The 18,462-nt window shown below is 35.5% G+C and overlaps 1 protein-coding gene across 1 annotated transcript in view; it reads right to left on the reverse strand.

Moving 5' to 3' along the window:
- Window positions 1-18,462, reverse strand: part of TBC1D19 (TBC1 domain family member 19) — a 119,223-nt gene that overhangs the window by 75,148 nt on the left and 25,613 nt on the right. The window contains exons 8-11 of the mRNA XM_038533709.1: window positions 16,707-16,817; window positions 12,236-12,308; window positions 3,681-3,719; window positions 1,933-2,045 (exon numbers count right to left, since the gene is read on the reverse strand). Coding sequence (XP_038389637.1) covers window positions 1,933-2,045; window positions 3,681-3,719; window positions 12,236-12,308; window positions 16,707-16,817 — 336 coding nt within the window. The remainder of the gene's footprint in view (window positions 1-1,932; window positions 2,046-3,680; window positions 3,720-12,235; window positions 12,309-16,706; window positions 16,818-18,462) is intronic.

Genomic DNA, 18,462 nt, shown 5'->3' on the forward strand with positions numbered 1-18,462 from the left:
TTTTCTGAAAATATTTATCTCTATTTACAAACTTGCCATTTTGCATTTATTTTTTATTTATTGATTTTTAAAAAGATTTTATTTATTTATTCATGAGAGAGAGAGAGGCAGAGACAGAGGGAGAAGCAGGCTCCATGCAGGAAGCCTGATGTAGGACTCGAACCTGGGTCTCCAGGATCAGGCCCTGGGCCAAACGCAGGAGTTAAAACTGCTGAGCCACCCAGGGATCCCGCCATTTTGCATTTAAAAATCAAGATAACCATTAGCTCCAAAATTCAAGTGTAAAAACTGCCTTTAAACATCATACTAAATAATTATTACCTGGGATTACTACTTTTATTCTAGGGTGATACTTCCAGAAAAATTCTAAATTTGTTTCACAAGCCTCTGGAAAGGCAGATTTTGTTAATCTAGATCCTGATTAGTGAAATTGGTAAGTCATCTGTACAGTTGGATCAGAATAAGAGTTACCATCTGTTCCCCAAGAGTTGATAAACTCACAAAAAATGCCCAATATACCCTCAGCATCTATTCTATAAACAGTTACTTTTAGTGTCATCACAAAAGACCAGCAATATCGTTTGGTCTAAAACTTCTCTGAAATAAATCATATTTATTCTTTCAAAAAGTAAGTAATTTTTGACAGTGCTGTTTCACAGAGAGAGATTTAAAACACAAACATACACACACAAGCACATGAATACATAATTTGCAAAGGTTAGAGGTAGTTTTTATAATAATATTAATAATATTTAATTCTCTTAAAAACTGCATTATAAATTATAACTAATTTGTAACAAAATAATATTGCAATATGTAAGTATTGTTTTATTACTACCATTAATGGTGACCCTTTGTGTCAGGCACTATGTTGGAAGACTAACATAACACAACATTTCATTTAATCACAACCACTCTATGATATAAATATTATTACCTATATTTAAGTATGGATAAATTGAAGTTTCAAGAAATTTACCTCACTCAATGGCACATTTCAAATAAATTGAGTGAGGTAGGAGTTGAAACCAGATCCATATGATTCCAAAACACATGCTTTTAACTAGGTGGGGAAGTATTAATTCGCTATTTATTAAAATCTTCAAATGGATGGATTATATGATCAATGGGCTTAAAGCAAAAAAAAAAATTTTTTTTTCAAAAGAATCAACATCATAGAATTTTTCCTTATTGATTCTATTACCTATTGGTGATTTCTCTTTGTATTCATTTTATTTCCTAAAATAAAATGTTCCTATACTTAGAAAAATATTATTCCCACATAATCTGTCAGTTTTTAGAACCATAAAAATAGCACATTACAAAAGTAACTATAAGGAAGGGATCCCTGGGTGGCGCAGCGGTTTGGCGCCTGCCTTTGGCCCAGGGCGTGATCCTGGAGACCCAGGATCGAATCCCATGTCAGGCTCCCGGTGCATGGGGCCTGCTTCTCCCTCTGCCTGTGTCTCTGCCTCTCTCTCTCTCTGTGACTATCATAAATAAATTAAAAAAAAAAAAAAAAAAAAAAAAAAGTAACTATAAGGAAAAAGGGCTCATTTACATATGCTGGGTGGTCGTTCTTTATTTTTTCCTGTTCTAACAACACAGTTCTACCATATGTCTTCACTGATCTCCACTGGCAGACTACATTTCTTATCATTTTATTTACTGGGTTTTGCACCCATAAGTTTAAAGTGTCCAACTAATAATCAATAACAAAATTTCTACATGAAGCACAGTGACTAAATTCTATTAATCTTGTCTTAAAACTCAAAACTACAGTGATTTTGAAAATAAAAGAGGGGGTAAATATGTTAGAATAAGAAAGCAAAGTAGAGGAAAAAAAAGAAAAGTATTTCTATTATGAATAACTGGTCATTGCAGAATAAAATATTAATAGCTCAAATTTGGCCCACCCTTTTTTCTTCTTACCTCAGGTTGACTGGAAATATTCAAAATGAGAGCCCATAATTCTGCTCTCAGTGCTGTAGGGCTTCCTTGTCTGATATATTGCTGAGCAGCAGCACTATCTTGTTCTGCTAGGACTGTCAAAGTATAGAAAAATCTCATTAGAAAATTCAATAATGTCAGAAATAACACTGAAATTCTTAATTAAGAATCTCTGGGGACGCTAACATTTCCTTTTTATATGTAACATCACATCACGTCTTGACAACCTTCTTTAACTCTCTGAATTTTGAAGTGGCCCTATTTACAGCCCTATACACGTCAAGCCCTACATTCCTCCACCTCCTACCCAATCTGGTAAAAGTTTTTCATGTAGGTACTTGGAAATCACTTTGCTTTAACTATAGCTCCACAGATCTGAAACTAGTGATTATATGCATGTGTGTGTGTGTGTGTGTGTATAATATATATATAATATATATATATATAAAACAATCTTTGGATTGCATGATCAAGTAAAGTCATATTTATAAAAAACTCATATCTCTAATGCATATTCTCTAAGTGATGAATGTTCTAGTATTTGGAAGTAGTACGATATTTAAAGTATTATGGTTAAGAATTATGAAGGATGTAAGATATCTAATCTATTAGATAACTTCTTAGCTATCTCCCAAAATCAACAGAAAAGAGATAGCTTTTTAAAAAGAGGTAAAAATAAATAAATATAAGATCTGATACCTTTTAAGAAGGTCAAAAACTATTTGTAAGTAGCCAAGTTCACAAAATTAATACATTATCCTTTTGCTTTCATTTTCATTTTTATTTTCTTTAATGAAAATACCAGCTATTAAATATGGAAAGACAATCTCTCCTAAAACAAACAAAACAAAACAAAAAAAGCAAAATAAGACATACCAGACAACTGCTGATGTTTATCTAACATAGTGTTTTCTTATTATCTTCTTCTTAAAAGGGGGGGAGGAAGCTTATACTAAATGAAAATGACATAACCAAAAGAAATAAAGGGATCATGTAAAATAGATGAGACATATTCTTTAACTTGCTATTGTGTTTAATGCAAATGTCAAACATGAAGGAAAAATGATGAAGCTTTGAATAAATATGATTTTGAAAAATTGAACTAGGGAGTTTAATATAGGACAATATAATTGCCATAGAAGGTAGACTCTGACACAAAGACTTATCTACATTTCATATTTCAAAGACAAAACAAGATTTATAAAAACAAGGAAAAGAATCTTCAAAAGACAGGGAAAATTATTCCCCAGAACACTAAGAGCCGCTTTGGTTATTAAGTCTCACTGTTGTGAACAGTCATCAAGATGTATGAAAGTTATAGTTTCTCCTGATGCAGGGGCATATTCCCATTAACACTAATGAGAAGTGTGTGGGCGCATCAAAGAGAAAGCCTGCCTCTTTGATTTTAAAATGAAATTCTACTGCTGAATGGAATAAGCTAACATTCTAGAAGAATATGTGTCTGCATTTATTATTTCCTTTTTAGTGAGCCATCTGTGTACTTCTTTATCTAACATTTATTGATGAAGCCAAAATGATGCATTTTTCCTCTTTATAAAGATTCCCATAAAAAAAGATTACCATTATATTAGCTACGCAGTTAAATATTACTCTTTTTTAGATTTTTAGATCTTCAGAGATTGAATTTTAGTTGGAGGTACAGAATGCAGACATTTACTTGAGATGGTTTCATTTTCAGTATAGTTTTATAAGTATAATCAAAAACTTACCTTTTTGCCCAATACGTACATGCTCATTTTCAAAAAGTTCTAAAAATTATAGAATAAAATTATTAGATATAAATATGATCAGCCATATTTAGAACAATATTAGGTATATATTTGGCTACTGGTACTGTTTTAAAGCTGAATGGCTCTATAGAAAACTAAGAATATCTTTATATGCAGAAAAATTTTTCTAGGTTGTTTACAGTTCTTGGAAATTAAAAATGGGTTAAGTATATTTAATCAGAAGCAAAAACTGATAACTTTGTTAAAATAAAACAGAGTATCTTTTCACAACAGAAATATGTCTACTCATCTTGACAGCTTCATTTGCAAAGCCCTACTTCTGCTCTCTAATCTGCCATGAAAGTATGTCTAAAAAAAGCCTTAATGCTATTATAGGTAAAATCCCACTATACAAATGCCATTTTAAAAGATTATATGGGAGAAACAAACATTTGCTTTTTTTATAAAGAATTTAATCATTTTGAGAGACAGTGAGCACTCAAGAGACAGGTGGAGGAGGAGGGGGGAGAGAGAGAATCTCAAGACTCCATGCTGAGCGTGGACCCCAATGTGGGGCTGGATCCCACCACACTGGAGATCATGACCCGAGATGAAATCAAGAGTTGGACACTTAACTGACTGAGTCACCAAGGTGCCCCAAAGATTTGCTTGCAAAGTACCAATCACAATGGGAAAAGATCATAAAGTAAACCACATTGAAAAAAGAAAAAAACGGGGCACCTGGGTGGCTCAGTTGTTTAAGTGTCTGCCATAGGCTTCGGTCATGATCCCAGGGGTCCTGGGACTGAGCCTGAGTGGGGGTCCCCACTCAGGAGTCTGCTTCTCCCACTCCCTCTGCCCCTCCCCTCCCCTCCTGCACACACACTCTCTCTCTCAAATGGATAAATAAAATCTTAAAAAAAAAAAAAAAAAGAAAGAAAAAGAAAAAAACTCCTGCTCATCAAAAGATACTACTGAGAGTGAAAAGGTAGGTCTCAGAGTAGGATAATATATCTGCAATACATATACCTGGCAAAGGACTTGTATCCAAAACCTGTGAAGAATTCCTGGTAAAGACAGACAACTATCTGACACAATAGGCAAAACATGGGAACAGTTTCTTTACAAAAGAGGAGACCCAAAGGACCGGTAAAGTTATGAAAAGAGGCTCAACCGCATAAAACCACTATGAAATACACACCACCACAATGACTAGAAAATGAAAAAGATGGACAATTCTACACGCAAAGAAAATGGAGCAAAGGAACTGTCCATACAAAGGTGATGGGAATGTAAAAGCAGTGTAGCCACTTGGAAAACTGGCAGCACCTACTGACACCGAGTGTATTCACATCCTAGGACAATTAGCAGCTTACTCTCAAGTATATACCTTAATGAAGGCACATGCACCCCAAGGGACACATACTAGAATATTCATGGAAGCACTGATGGTAATGACCAAACAGTGGGAACAACTCAAATGACCATCAGTAGTAGAAATCACCAACCGTATGATCCCACATCTATAAAGTAAAAAATAGGTAAAACTACCCTATGACATTAGAAGCCAGGACTGTTACCCACAGAGGTGGCAAAGTCTAGAAGTGTACCTGGAGGCTTCTTGGATGCTGGTAATACTCTATTTCTTGATCTAATTGGAGGTTTCACAAGTGTGTTGTTCACGTCATAAAAATTCACGGATCAAATATTCAGGATTTGTGTCCTTTTTAGTATATGCATTATACTACTATAAAAGCTATTCGCAAATTAGAGCAAAAAAAAAAGATTATGAAACAATGAGGGGGAAAGCTTTTAGGTCTTCTCATCCCAGAGAAAATCAGTTTTTCAACTTTTTTTCTTCCTCTTTCTCTCCACCATCTGAGGAAGGAGAAGCTACCAATTGGATTTGTTAGATTCCACAACAGTGATTAGTTGGCTTTTTCTAATGAATGGGATAACTGTGTGTTAAGGACCATGAACACACATGTGACTGTCTAGGTAAGTAGGGTCTGGATCCCCTGGCAACCTGGTGAGTATGTTGGCACTTGACTCCCTCCTGAGCAGAATGCTCATGCACAGAACACTTAAAGAGTTGCCTGAACTTAGTGGCCTGCTGGTGGTGAGATCTGGGCATTGAGGGAGAAGGAGATCGTCCTGGACTAAAATTTTAACACAGTTTTCTAAAAAGCGTGGTCTGTGATTCCCCAGGTTCAGCCCAGCTAAACATAAAATGGTACCATACTTCATCCTTCCATTTGTTAATATTTTCAGTGTTAATTTTTTTAGATTTAAAAAATTATCCATAAACCTGGTTTTACTAAATAGAATATGTGATCTAGAGTACCCTATTCTTTTAGTTTACTATGTTCCTAATGGCTATGAAGTAATTAGTTGGGCAGATTATACAATGACCAGGTAAAGTGTTTGGGGTTCCTGCCAACATATGATCATTTTCTCTAACTAAAGTATTTGAATATATTTATTTGAAAGACTGTATATACAATAACAATACCAGTCACATTTTAATTAGCTATTACTGCCAAGACTTAATAACCAAAGAATCAAACATTGTCAGCCAATTCTTGTCTCTTTTACAAGTGGATGACACTACTGGATGATAGTGCTTTATCATTGAAAGTAGTATGAAATAAAAATAGGGAGACTTCTTTATAGAATTTATTTATTCAGTTATGTGACATACAAAGATTTTGCTTTTTAGGTGCTATTTTCGAGTCCAAGAATACAAAGCCCAAAAAAGTCAGAACCAGAATTTCCAATCCGTCAACTCAAAAAATGCTTGTTATGTTGTTGTTAACTATGTTAATACATTTATCTATATTAACAGATCTATATAATGCATCTATACAAATAAATCTTGCTTGAAAAAAAAAGTGCTCTGGTAAGATGAATTGGGAAGATTCTGAGTTAGAAGTTTACTTGGGATTTCTCACAGTCTTTAAGGCTAACAGTAACACACAGTGTGTATCTTTCCCAAACCTTATTTGGCAGCGAGATCCCCCCTTTTCACAGGACATCTATCTGATGAACACTTCATGGAAGACACTTCTACTTCATGGAAATGCTGAGCCAACTAAAGACGCTTTTTTCTTTTAGAAATAACAAACTAGAAAATCTCTATTTAGCAAAAACCCCTGTAGTAAGATTATTATGTATATTCAGACAGTAATATCAGACATACGACCCCCTCCTTTATCATAAAAGCTTATGAAACAATGCTGATCTTGCTCATCCTTTTAGCATGAGTCTTATAGTTTCCACTGTAAGTATGCATACATGTGTATAGGTGTATTTAAAATAATGCATATTCATGAGTTTGTAGGAATAATGAATATGTCTAATTTTAAATTATTTATTTATTTTTTAAAAGATACATTATTCAGCATCATGATCAGACTATTACGTTTAGCAATCAACAGCATGGGTACAAAATAAAAATCTACATTAAAATCCTTTGTTGGAGTGTTTTACACTTTCTACAGAAAATAACCTGTTATACAATTAGTCACAAATACAGTCCTCGAGTTCTTTGCCCATACGCAGGAGTACTGTCCAACACACGTCTTCTTTGTAGCAGCTAGGCCCTGCCACCCCTGTGCTTGGCTGAGCTGAGTTCACAAACTTGTTATAACCTGTAGCTTCCCTGCCACTTCTCTGGCTCTCCTCTCCTGCTTAAGCTTTGCTTCCTGGCAGTAATGAAAACCTTCTGCCACTGTCCTAGCTGCCGCTGCTGCTGGAACCACCACAGCCACCTTGGCTTCCGGGTTTGGCAAAGTATTGGCCTCCATCACCACAGGGGCCAGAGCTTCTGCCTCCAGAATGTCCTCCTTTCATGGGTCCAAAACTTGAGGATTGATTGTTGTAACTGCTAAAATCATGACAGGTTCCACCACCTCCAAAGTCGCTTCCATCATTACCAAATCCATCCTAGCCAGCCCCACTGCCACTGTATCCACCACCACACTGCCACCAAAGCTACCTCGCCCAGTGAAGTTCCCACCATGACCGACGTTGTTATTCCCAGCAAAACCACCTCCACAACCACCTCCAAAGTCTGCAGCACCACTTTGACCTCTTTGGCTGGATGAAGCACTAGGCCTTCTCTTGCTTAGATAGGGCTTTCCTTACTTCACAGTTGTGGCCATTCACACTATGGGATTTCTGAGTGATAATCTTGTCTACAGAGTCAGGGTCATCAAATGTTACAGAAGCCACACCTTGCTTTGTGCCACCATCTCGGTCAGTCATGATCTCAATCACTTCAATTTTCCCCATATTCAAAAATAATCTCTTAGATGATGTTCCTCAGTGTCTTCTTTAATGCCACCAACAAAAATCCTTCTCACAGTTAAGTGGGCTTTGAGAATCTTTTTTTTTTTTTTAAAGATTTTATTTATTTATTCATGAGACGCACAGAGAGAGAGGCAGAGACACAGGCAGAGGGAGAAGCAGACTCCCATGCAGGGAGCCCGATGTGGGACTCAATCCTGGGACTCCAGGCTGAAGGCAGGCGCTAAACTGCTGAGCCACCCAGGGATCCTGAGAATCTTCTCTTGGGACAGCCCTCTTTGGTTCCACAACTCTTCCATCCACCTTGTGTGGCCTTGCATTCATGGCTGCATCCACCTTCTTCATGAGGCATGTGTGACCAACCCAAAGCCTCTGGAGCGCTTGGTGTTTGGATCCCTCATTACCACACTGTCTGTAAGTGTTCCCCATTGCTCAGAATGGCTCCTCAGACTTTCAATGGTTGTTTCAAAGTTCAAACCTCTGATGAAGAGCTTCTACAGCTGCTCATGCTCTTTTGGAGACTCTTAGACATGATGGCGGTGGGAGGAGAAACTTTAACAATGCTTACTTGGCAGTGTCCACAGGCAGAAAGGTTAAATTATCTTTTAAAATTTTATTATTTAATTTTTAAAATTTAAATTCAATTAATTAACATGTAGTGTATTATTAGTTTTAGAGGTAGAGGTCAGTGATTCATCAGCTATGTATAACACCCAGTGCTCATCACATCACGTGCCCTCCTTAATGCCCATCACATTGTTACCTCATCCCCCAAACCCCCTTCCCTCCAGCAAACTCCCCTGTTTGTTTCCTATGATTAAGAATCTCTTATGGTTTGTCTCCCTCTGATTATTTCTTGCTTTCTTTTTCTCTCTCTTCTTCTGTGTTCCACTGTTTTGTTTCTTAAATTCCACATAAAATTTTAAATTATTTTTAAATAAGGATTCTGTATTAAAAAGGTAAGGATTTTTCTCCTACTTTATATAAAGGCCGTTAAGTTAGTAAGTGGGAAATATACTTTGAATATGAAAATTGAATAATAGCATTGATGAAACACATGTTTTTACAGATAAGGATATATAGTGCCTTAAGTCAAAATAAACTTAATCTGAAATATAAAACTTGGGACACCTGGGTGGTCCAGCAGTTGAGCGTCTGCTTTTTGCTCAGGGTGTGATCCTGGGATCAGGGATTGAGTCACACATCAGGCTCCCTGTAGGGAGCCTACTTCTCCCTCTGCCTCTCTCTTTGGGTCTCTCATGAATAAATAAATAAAATCTTTAAAAAAAAAAAAAAAGAAGAAGAAATATAAAACTTGCCTCTAGCCAAACACAAGTATTAGCAACATTTCAAATCCTTAGCATTACTGTTACAATTTAACCAAAGCCACATAGACTAAAAAAAATAAAAATAATAATGAATTCTAGGCAAAAGTAGTTATACATGATCCCATTCTTCTTTCTAACTGCTGATTAGCAATTCTCAAGTCATGTAAAAATCCAAGTAGTGTATCACTGAAATCAATCTCATTGGATAAGCACCAATTTAACCCAATATCTAGAAGTCTTGCTTTGAGGAGTAGAAAGTAAAAACAACTGCATCAGCTAAAGAGACTATCAGCCTCCTCTAGCAGATGCAGTGTTCCTTCCTCTGTTCCAACTGCCCCCTGTATGTAGTAATAGCAAATACCACACTGATTCTTATCTGAATCCTACTTTCCACTATACCTTCCCCAAGAGTAAAGACTGTCACATCTATGTGTTCACTAGTCCCTGGCCCTTAGCAGGGTCTCACATTTGTTGTCTTATAAATGAATCAAAGAAGAAAGAATTACATTCTAGATTAAGAAAACAATTAGGCTTTCTAAAGCATAGCTACTACAGGGCTTAGAATAATTTTAAGCAATTCTTAAGAGTTATTTCAAAAGTGAGAAACATAAATATAATTCAAGGTTATATTATTATTTCCTTTTCTTTTTGTTATATATATGGTACTGGCCATGAACAGAAATATAAGGCATCTGTCTTATTCTGTTCAGATTGCTACCACAAAACACCCACAGACTGGGTTATAAATAACAGAAATTTATTTCGTACAGTTCTGGGGGCTGGAACTCCAAGATCAGGGTGCCAGTATGGTTGGGCTCTGGTGAAGGCTCTCCTCTGGGTTGCAGACTGCTGACTTTTCTCTGTGTCTTCACATGGTAGAAGGTCTAAAGAGCTCTTTTACAAGGGCACTGATCTTATTCATAATGGTACCACCCTTTTGACTTAATCACTTTTCTGAGGCCTCACCTAATACCATCACCTTGGGGGTTAGAACTTCAAAATATTTCAGAAGGACAAAAACATCTAAACCATAGCATATCTTATTCTATAAGATATCTGATACTTTCTTTTAAAATAAGAAAAGACAAAAATAAAATAAAATGAGAAAAGACTACCAAAGGTGTCAGGAAAGCAGACAGCATATAATAGCAGGCTCTGGAGGCAGACTGGTTAGTTTTGAATCTTGGTTCTAGCACTTACTAGCCTTGGGCACGTTACTTAACATCTCACTTCTTCAACTTTAAAATGGTAGTAATACTTCCACCTCACATGATACTAGAAAACTAAAACCATAATGCAGTACTACTATATACCACCAGAATGACCACAACAAAGAGGATGGCATACATCAAGCATTAGCAAGCACATAAGGTCAACTTCCACTCTCGTATCTAGTTGGTAGAAGTGTAAACTGGTACTACAATTTTTGAAAATTCTTTGGAAGTTATCTACCAAAGCCAAACTTATGAAACCCCAGGAGAGAAATTGTCTTCCCAGGTGTATACTCAACAGAGGAGTATACATATATGCTCACCAAAAGAAACATACTAGGATGTTCATAGCAGCCTTATTTGTAATAGCCCAAAACTTGAAACTTCCCAAATACTCATCAATAGTGGAATGGATAAATAGATGTGTGGTATATTAATACAGAACACTATAATGCAAAAAGAAAAAAAAAAGGCCCACAAATACATACAACAATATGACTGAATCTCACAAACGTGGAACAAAAGAAGTCAAACATTAAAGGGTGCATAATTTTAGCTTCCATTCATATGAAGTTCAAGAATTGCCAAAATTAATCTATACTGCTAGAAATCAGAATAGTGGTTATCTTTGAAAAAGGGAAGATTGAAAGAGGGTATGGGGAAGCTTTGGTTTATTGATCTGGGTTGTATTTTAAAAGGTGTGAATTTTAAAATTCACAAAAAATTCATAAGAAATTCAATGATACATGTACTTTTCCTTTTTTTTTTTTTTTTAAAGTAATCTCTACACCCACCCATGGGGCTCAAACTCACAACCCAAGATCAAGAATCACACACTACCAACTAAGCCAGGCAGGTGCCCCCGTACTTCTCTATACACATCATACATTAAGAAAGTTTTAAAAATAGTAATAGTCCATTCGTTCTAGAGCAGCTGGGATTAAAATGAGATAATACACATGTAACATATAGGTACTCAGTGGCTGTTTATTATATATTTTTATTATTATTAACATTATTAACAATAAGAAATTATAATTATATTGTTATTAACAATAAGAAATAGCCAACATCTTTATTTTACAGAGAAAAAAATTAGTCCAAAAATGTAAAGTGACTTGTCCAAGTCACAGGGCTAGATGGTGATGGAGAAAAGACTAGAACAATTCCACTTCAATTTAGGCCTTCTGTATTTTAAGTCAATTTTTACTTCTTGTTTATCATAGCTAAATATCAATCTAGTCTTTTATGAGAAACTTAGTATTTATGCACAAAAAAAGAAAAGCTAGGGAAATTTTCTGTTTGGTTAAGATTTAAAAGACACTAATTTTACAGCCTAAGTTTATACAAGTAGAATATCAGTATACAATTAACTTGGTGATACAAACAGTAATAAAAATAGGTAATAATGGCCGGTACATGAAAATATGAATGGTGCCAGCGATGATTTTGCCAACAAAGTGACTTAAGTATGTCTAATGACTTTTCAAAATTAAAGACCTTCAAATAAAAAGATAAAATCTAGTTGAATTCTGATAATGACAACATACAGAATTCAATTCAATAATTAACAGTAATCAAGAAGAAAAAAACTATGCTTGGTTTTCAGACATAAAAAAGTTACTAGATTAATTTGGAAATGGCAAGATGAGCCTTCAATTCACTCTCATTTATCATTAATTATATGCCGTATGGGAGAAACACTCACCAGGAGGCACTTGTGTAGAATCATCTATACCCAGCTGTCCTGTAGTTAAGCCGAGTTCAACAAAAAATTCTTTCTGGAAAATAACACAGGATTAACATACATCTCAGACTTTGCTACATAATATTAAAAAAATCAGCTTCCTCAAAACATCAGCTTAAATAAAAATCACAAAGTAAAATGAATTTTGCTTCATTCAAATATCTAAAAAAGAAAAAAAATATATTATTGAACTTTCAAGAGTAATACATTGGTTCAAAATTTTGAATTTTTAAGCAACAGACTAATTAGTAAAGTAAGACATGGTAATTACACTTTCGAGTAAAGAGCTAATAACACTCAAATTATTCCTGAAACACACGCACACACACACACAGAGCATGTGTAGAATTTATCAATTTTGTCTTCTAAATTCATTGTCTAAAATTACCAACATAATTCTCTACCTGTGTTTTCTATGGTACTGGACTTCATTCCACTTTAAATCAACTAAACACTGCAAATATCCAAAACAAGTTAAATTAATTTTTAAGTAAAATTAGACGATCAAGTGTTCTGTTAAACTAAGAATAAATTAGATTTATTCTCCAGACTTCCTCCACTTATTTAGTAATGTCTAGGGAAAATCATGTTTGTCTGTTATTTTTTAAATATACAAACTCCCCATATAATTCACATTATTTTTATTCCCTAATTAAATATTTCTATTAATATTTGCCTCAGTTTTATTATTCTAATTGCTAAAACCAAACTTCCTTCTTCTTTAAAAAATGGAATTAGTTTTAATCTTTCATAATTATGTATTATTATTTAAGTTAATGATTTATTTGTGCCCTCATAAGAGTTATCCAGCCTAACGTGCACACTCATTTTATTTCTGTATTGATTTTAAATAATTGATGTTACACTCAACTTTTAACTAAACTTGATTTTTATCTGTACTTTAAAAAAGCACTTCAATTTATGTTTCCAATTTTTAATGACTAAAGAGGTAAAAAGAAAAATTTAATGTTATTCTTCCGCTTTCAACCAGTCTTCTACTTATTTTAAATACTGTTCTTTCATTGAAATCATTAGAATTAATGATAAGGTATTTGGTTATTTAATAGTTTTGCCCTCTCTACTACAGAAGGGACTTAGGTTCAAGACACATTTCAATATTAGCTTCTGTAATCATAGTGAAGAATTTTGCTTAGGCTAAGACATGTTAAGATGTAGAAACAGAACTCGGAACATTCATTTTCTATTTAACTGTTCTGTACTATTTTTCACTCGGTATCAGTAGACCTGTGCCCCAATCTCTGATTTCCTTCAAAACTCACCCAGGGTATTAGGCCTTCTTGGATGCCTTCTTTGATACTCTAGGCCAATATAAACAACTTTCTCTGCATATGTATTACCTTTTATAAACCTCTAGCAAAGCACAGGATCACATCATATCGAAATTATCTTTTTACTGTCCATCTCCCCATTAACCTGAAGTTCCTGGAAAGGGCTGTCTCTTGCACATATTTGTACCCTACTGGCATTGTGCTAAGCGACACAGAATAGAGGGGCTCAATAAATACTGAACACCCTGCTGAGCTCTAGTATCCAACCTGTTGCCTCTACATGACTGAATCAGTCAATAGGAATAAGTTGACAACTTCACTTTAGAGTTAATAAGTTTCAGTTAATTTAAAAAATGTCCTTTTAACATGGATGAGTCTATACAATATTGTGAACTAGGTTTGAAAGCCATCTGTTACAGGGTCATATGACTCAGTAAGCCTCACCAAATTCAATACTCATATGGACAAACCAGAATCTAAAATAAACCATGCAGGGATGCCTGGGTGGCTCAGCGGTTAAGCATCTGCCTTCAGCTCAGGGCATGATCCTGGAATCCCGGGATCGAGTCCCATCATCGGGTTCCCTATGAGGAGCCTGCTTCTCCCTCTGCCTGAGTCTCTGCCTCTCTCTCTCTCTCTCTATCATAAATAAATAAATAAATCTTTAAAAAAAATGAAATGGAAGACTGATAGGGCTATAAAGACCTATTGGAAAATACAGGCCATAGTTGCCTGATGTGTTGTCTCTTGACAGGACTTGGAAGCTATGTTCATGTGTATCATAAGAAACAGTTCCTATTGTCTATAAGACTTCCCTATGTTGTGCCTATGTTACTTTGTCACTTCCAATCGCATGCCTTCCTTGTTGGGACTGGGAAGTAGCACGAGGTTGGCTGTAAGGACTCTCAGCCTGACATACAGACATGCTTTGTTTTCTGTCCCATACTATTATACAAATCTAAGTGAACCTGATCCCAGGTTATAACCTATTGTATCCTGTGAGTGTGAATGTAACTTCAAAACTGAAACAATTATTAGTGCTCATGGTAAGCATGCATTCTCTAAATTGGCTGTCTTTATTTTTTCGCTTTAGTTTTGCTTCTGCCTTTCAAATTGGAAGATTTCAAGTATCTAGAGATCCTAGGTTGGTCAGTCATATTTAGAATGAGGCAATAAACAAGTGCCCGGAAGTGGAGTCTGCAAGGATTGGGCACGGGCACAGTGAAGGGAAAGAACTGAGCAGGCACAGTGATGGAGGCAGGAGATGATGAGAGTAGTCTCACCATTTGATCAACTTTCACTTAGTGTCTCTGTTTTCAAAACAGTGTCTCAGTATTGCACTACTTTAAATCGGAAGTCACTGAATTCTTAGCCTCTCTGACTCTTTTTCTCTCACAAATATGTCTCTGGGGAAGGAGAAGTCACCTGAATATGCAACGTGCCAAGAGTCTGGGGGTCTATTCTCTCCTGATACAGACTTTCACATAGTCTCATTTTTTAAGCCTATGGTTCACCAAGACCTTCTATAACATGGGGTGTCTCCAATTCTTGAGCCTTTGCAAAGTTCTATGGAGAAAATCAATTTGCTTCTTATATTAGTGTCTGGTCAGAAAATAGAAATGTGACAAGGAAAAACAGAATTAGCAAATGTAGAAAGCAACTATGACTTCTAGACTGATGAAGAAGGAACCAAGAAGGAACTAAGAATTCAGGAAAGAGCTCTCTGCCCTCAAGACTGAGATTCAGACTTTTTTTTTTTAACAAAATGCTTACCAGAAGTTGTAGTTATCATCTGTTATCATACAAAGTTATTACACTATTAGCCGACTATATTCTCTAAGCTGCACTTTTCAGAGTTGTGATTTATCTATTTTGTAACTGGAAGTTTATATCTCTTAATCCCCTTTGCCTACTTTGCCCATCCCCCCACTCTGACACCACCAGTTTGTTCTCTGAATCTGTGAGTTTATTTCTGGTTTTTGTTTGTTTTCTTTTTCAGATTCCATGAGATTCAGTCTCTTAAGGATAAAGAATGGCTGCCCCAGGAATGTGCATGGGGGTTAGAGAGGGTGGGTGAAGAAATTTGCCAGAGGGTACAATCTTAGCTGGTTCCGCAGCTGATCTGCTGCCTTCTGAACATAGGATCCAGGAAGGGAAGGCCTTTTCTCCTGTTATGGTCTTGCAGGCCCCCCAAACCCTAACCCTCAACTGATAAACCCTAACATTAAGCCAGTTAGCAAAAGAGGAGTGTTTGTAAGATCTAGCTCCAGCAAAATAAGGCAGAGCAAAAAAAAGGTACATACAGAGATGAAGATAAATTGATTATTGGTATGCCTCTTATCTGTTCCTCCCATCTTCCAGAGAGAGGCATATGGGCTTGATCTTCTTCTGTGTTTAAGTCAGTTATCATCTTCCTACCAGCTCTCCAGCTGAATATATTAACAGAGTTATAAGCTGTTTCCTAGTTTCACCAAAGATAGTATTTATAGTTTTGTGCTCCTTTTTGCTTTGGGGTGATTAGCAAGAAAGGGAGTGATAATTTCTTAACTCCGCCATCAGGAATTCTCCCCATCTTTCTGTAATTGCTGTTTTAAAACTTCCTCACCAAAATGTGACATACAGACATGCTATGTTTTCTGTCCTGTACTATTCTACAAATCTAAGTGAGCCTGATGCCAGGTTATAACCTATTGTATCCTATGAGTGTGAATGTGACAGTTTCCAGAACAAAGACAATCTCTCCCACATCTTCCTTTCCCTTTATCTTCCTCAGTGCCTCATTTGGTTAAGCTTAATAAAAGGCTGGTTGAATTAAATAAAATGAACATTCCTTAAAATTTTTTAATAAAATTCACAAGTTGCTTCAATGAGTTTTATTGCCATATATCACACACCTGAATCTCAACAAACTGTCTTATAAATCTATGCTGTTGATTAAAATGAGAAAAAAAGAAAAAGCATTTATATAGGTCCATGAGAGCTCATCTTTAGTCCTACTAGCAAAGTAACCCACTCTGTATGTTTACAATAGAAACATTTCACTTCATTTAATGAGCAGACAGTCCTTGTTGCTTGCTGCACTAGAATATTTTTCTAATAGTGTCTTCTAAAATATGTAATATTTTGAATGACTATACACTTACCAATTCAGGGATGTCTTTTACTTTCAGAGGAACTTGGATTAAACCCAAATGAGTCCTGAAACTAAGAGAATCACCATTTTCATAATTTGGGTTGCGAAGATTAATTAACACCTTTAAAAACAAATCCAACAAAATTGGTTAGTTTCTTTATAAGATGTTTACACTTATAAAATTAGCAATGATATTCTTGGTGTATAATCAAAATTAAAAACCATTGGGGCTATGCATATACTTTAATTGCATTCTAAAATACCATAAAATTGTACTGAAATGTTAAAATACCATAAACATGCTTTAAATTTAATATTTCCACTGATGATCTACCATATGAAAGTCTAAAAAGTTAAGAATTTAATTAAAATGAAAAACCTTTCAATGGTAATAAAGAAAACTGCTTGATTATAATATTTAACCAGAGAAGGTAACAGAAAAATTAAAATTGCTTGATTGTAACATTTGCCAGGGAGTTTTAGAATCAGCTGTAGCTCTTTTAAAAACAGCTACTGACAACATTTTTAGATAGTGGAATAATATTGTAGAGTATTGCTTCTAAATCAAACTCACAAGAAAAAAAAATTCAGAAGCCAAGCTAACAAGAAAGATTGCTGAAAGTATATATACTTTCAGAATTAAAGATAAAAAAGTCTTAGATATTTACATATCCTTTAATCTAGAAATCGCACTTCTATGACTATAGAAATAATTAAGATGTTTGCAAAGATAGTGCAAAATGTCAATGAAGTACTGTTTATAACAGAAAAAAAGGATCAATTCATCAACAGGCCTGAAGGAAACAGAATGTTATGATTATTAAAGAGAAAACACAAAAATTACATGAACTTTCAGACCTTAAGTGCTAAAAAAGTGAAGAGTTTGGGAGAAATCTTTAGCAAGCTAAGAAAAATAATCCCATCACCATAAAGGCAGTTTCCGTCCAAACTAACTTCTCTTTAGAGTTAAAAGGAGATCCCAGTTGGGGTGCCTGGGTGGCCCAGTGAGTTATGCATCCCATTCTTGGTATCAGCTCTGGTCATGATCTCAGGGTCCTGAGATCGAGCCTTGTATAAGGATCAATGCTGAAAGTGGAACCTGCTTAAGATTCTCTTTCTCTTTCTCCCTTTGCCCTCCTCCCTTTGCCCACATCCCTCCTCCCCGACTTGGTATCTCTTTCTCTAAAAAGAAAAAAAGGAGACAGTACAGTTGGCTCTTGAACAACACAGGTTTGAACTACATGGGTCCACTGAAATGCAGACTTTTTACAGTATAATACTGTAAATGTGCTTTCTTTTCTTTAGGATTTTATTTTATTTTATTTTTTAATATTTATTTATTTATTATGATAGTCACAGAGAGAGAGAGAGAGAGAGGCAGAGACACAGGCAGAAGGAGAAGCAGGCCCCATGCACCGGGAGCCTGATGTGGGATTCGATCCCGGGTCTCCAGGATCACGCCCTGGGCCAAAGGCAGGCACCAAACCGCTGCGCCACCCAGGGATCCCTCTTTAGGATTTTAATATTTCCTTTCCTCTAGCATACTTTATTGTAAGAGTACAGTATATAATACATATACAAATTATGTGTTAATTGACTATGTTATCAGTAAGATTTCTAGTCGACAGTAGCTATCAGTAGTTAAGTTTTGGGGGAGTCAAAAGTTATATATGGATTTTTGTCTATGCAGAGTATCAAAACTCCTGTGTTATTCAAGCATCAACCATGTTTTATGCTGACAAACTAGTATCAGAGACAACAGTTCA

Source organism: Canis lupus, chromosome 3 (genome assembly GCF_011100685.1).
Source record: "Canis lupus familiaris isolate Mischka breed German Shepherd chromosome 3, alternate assembly UU_Cfam_GSD_1.0, whole genome shotgun sequence".
Classification (NCBI taxonomy): domain Eukaryota; kingdom Metazoa; phylum Chordata; class Mammalia; order Carnivora; family Canidae; genus Canis; species Canis lupus.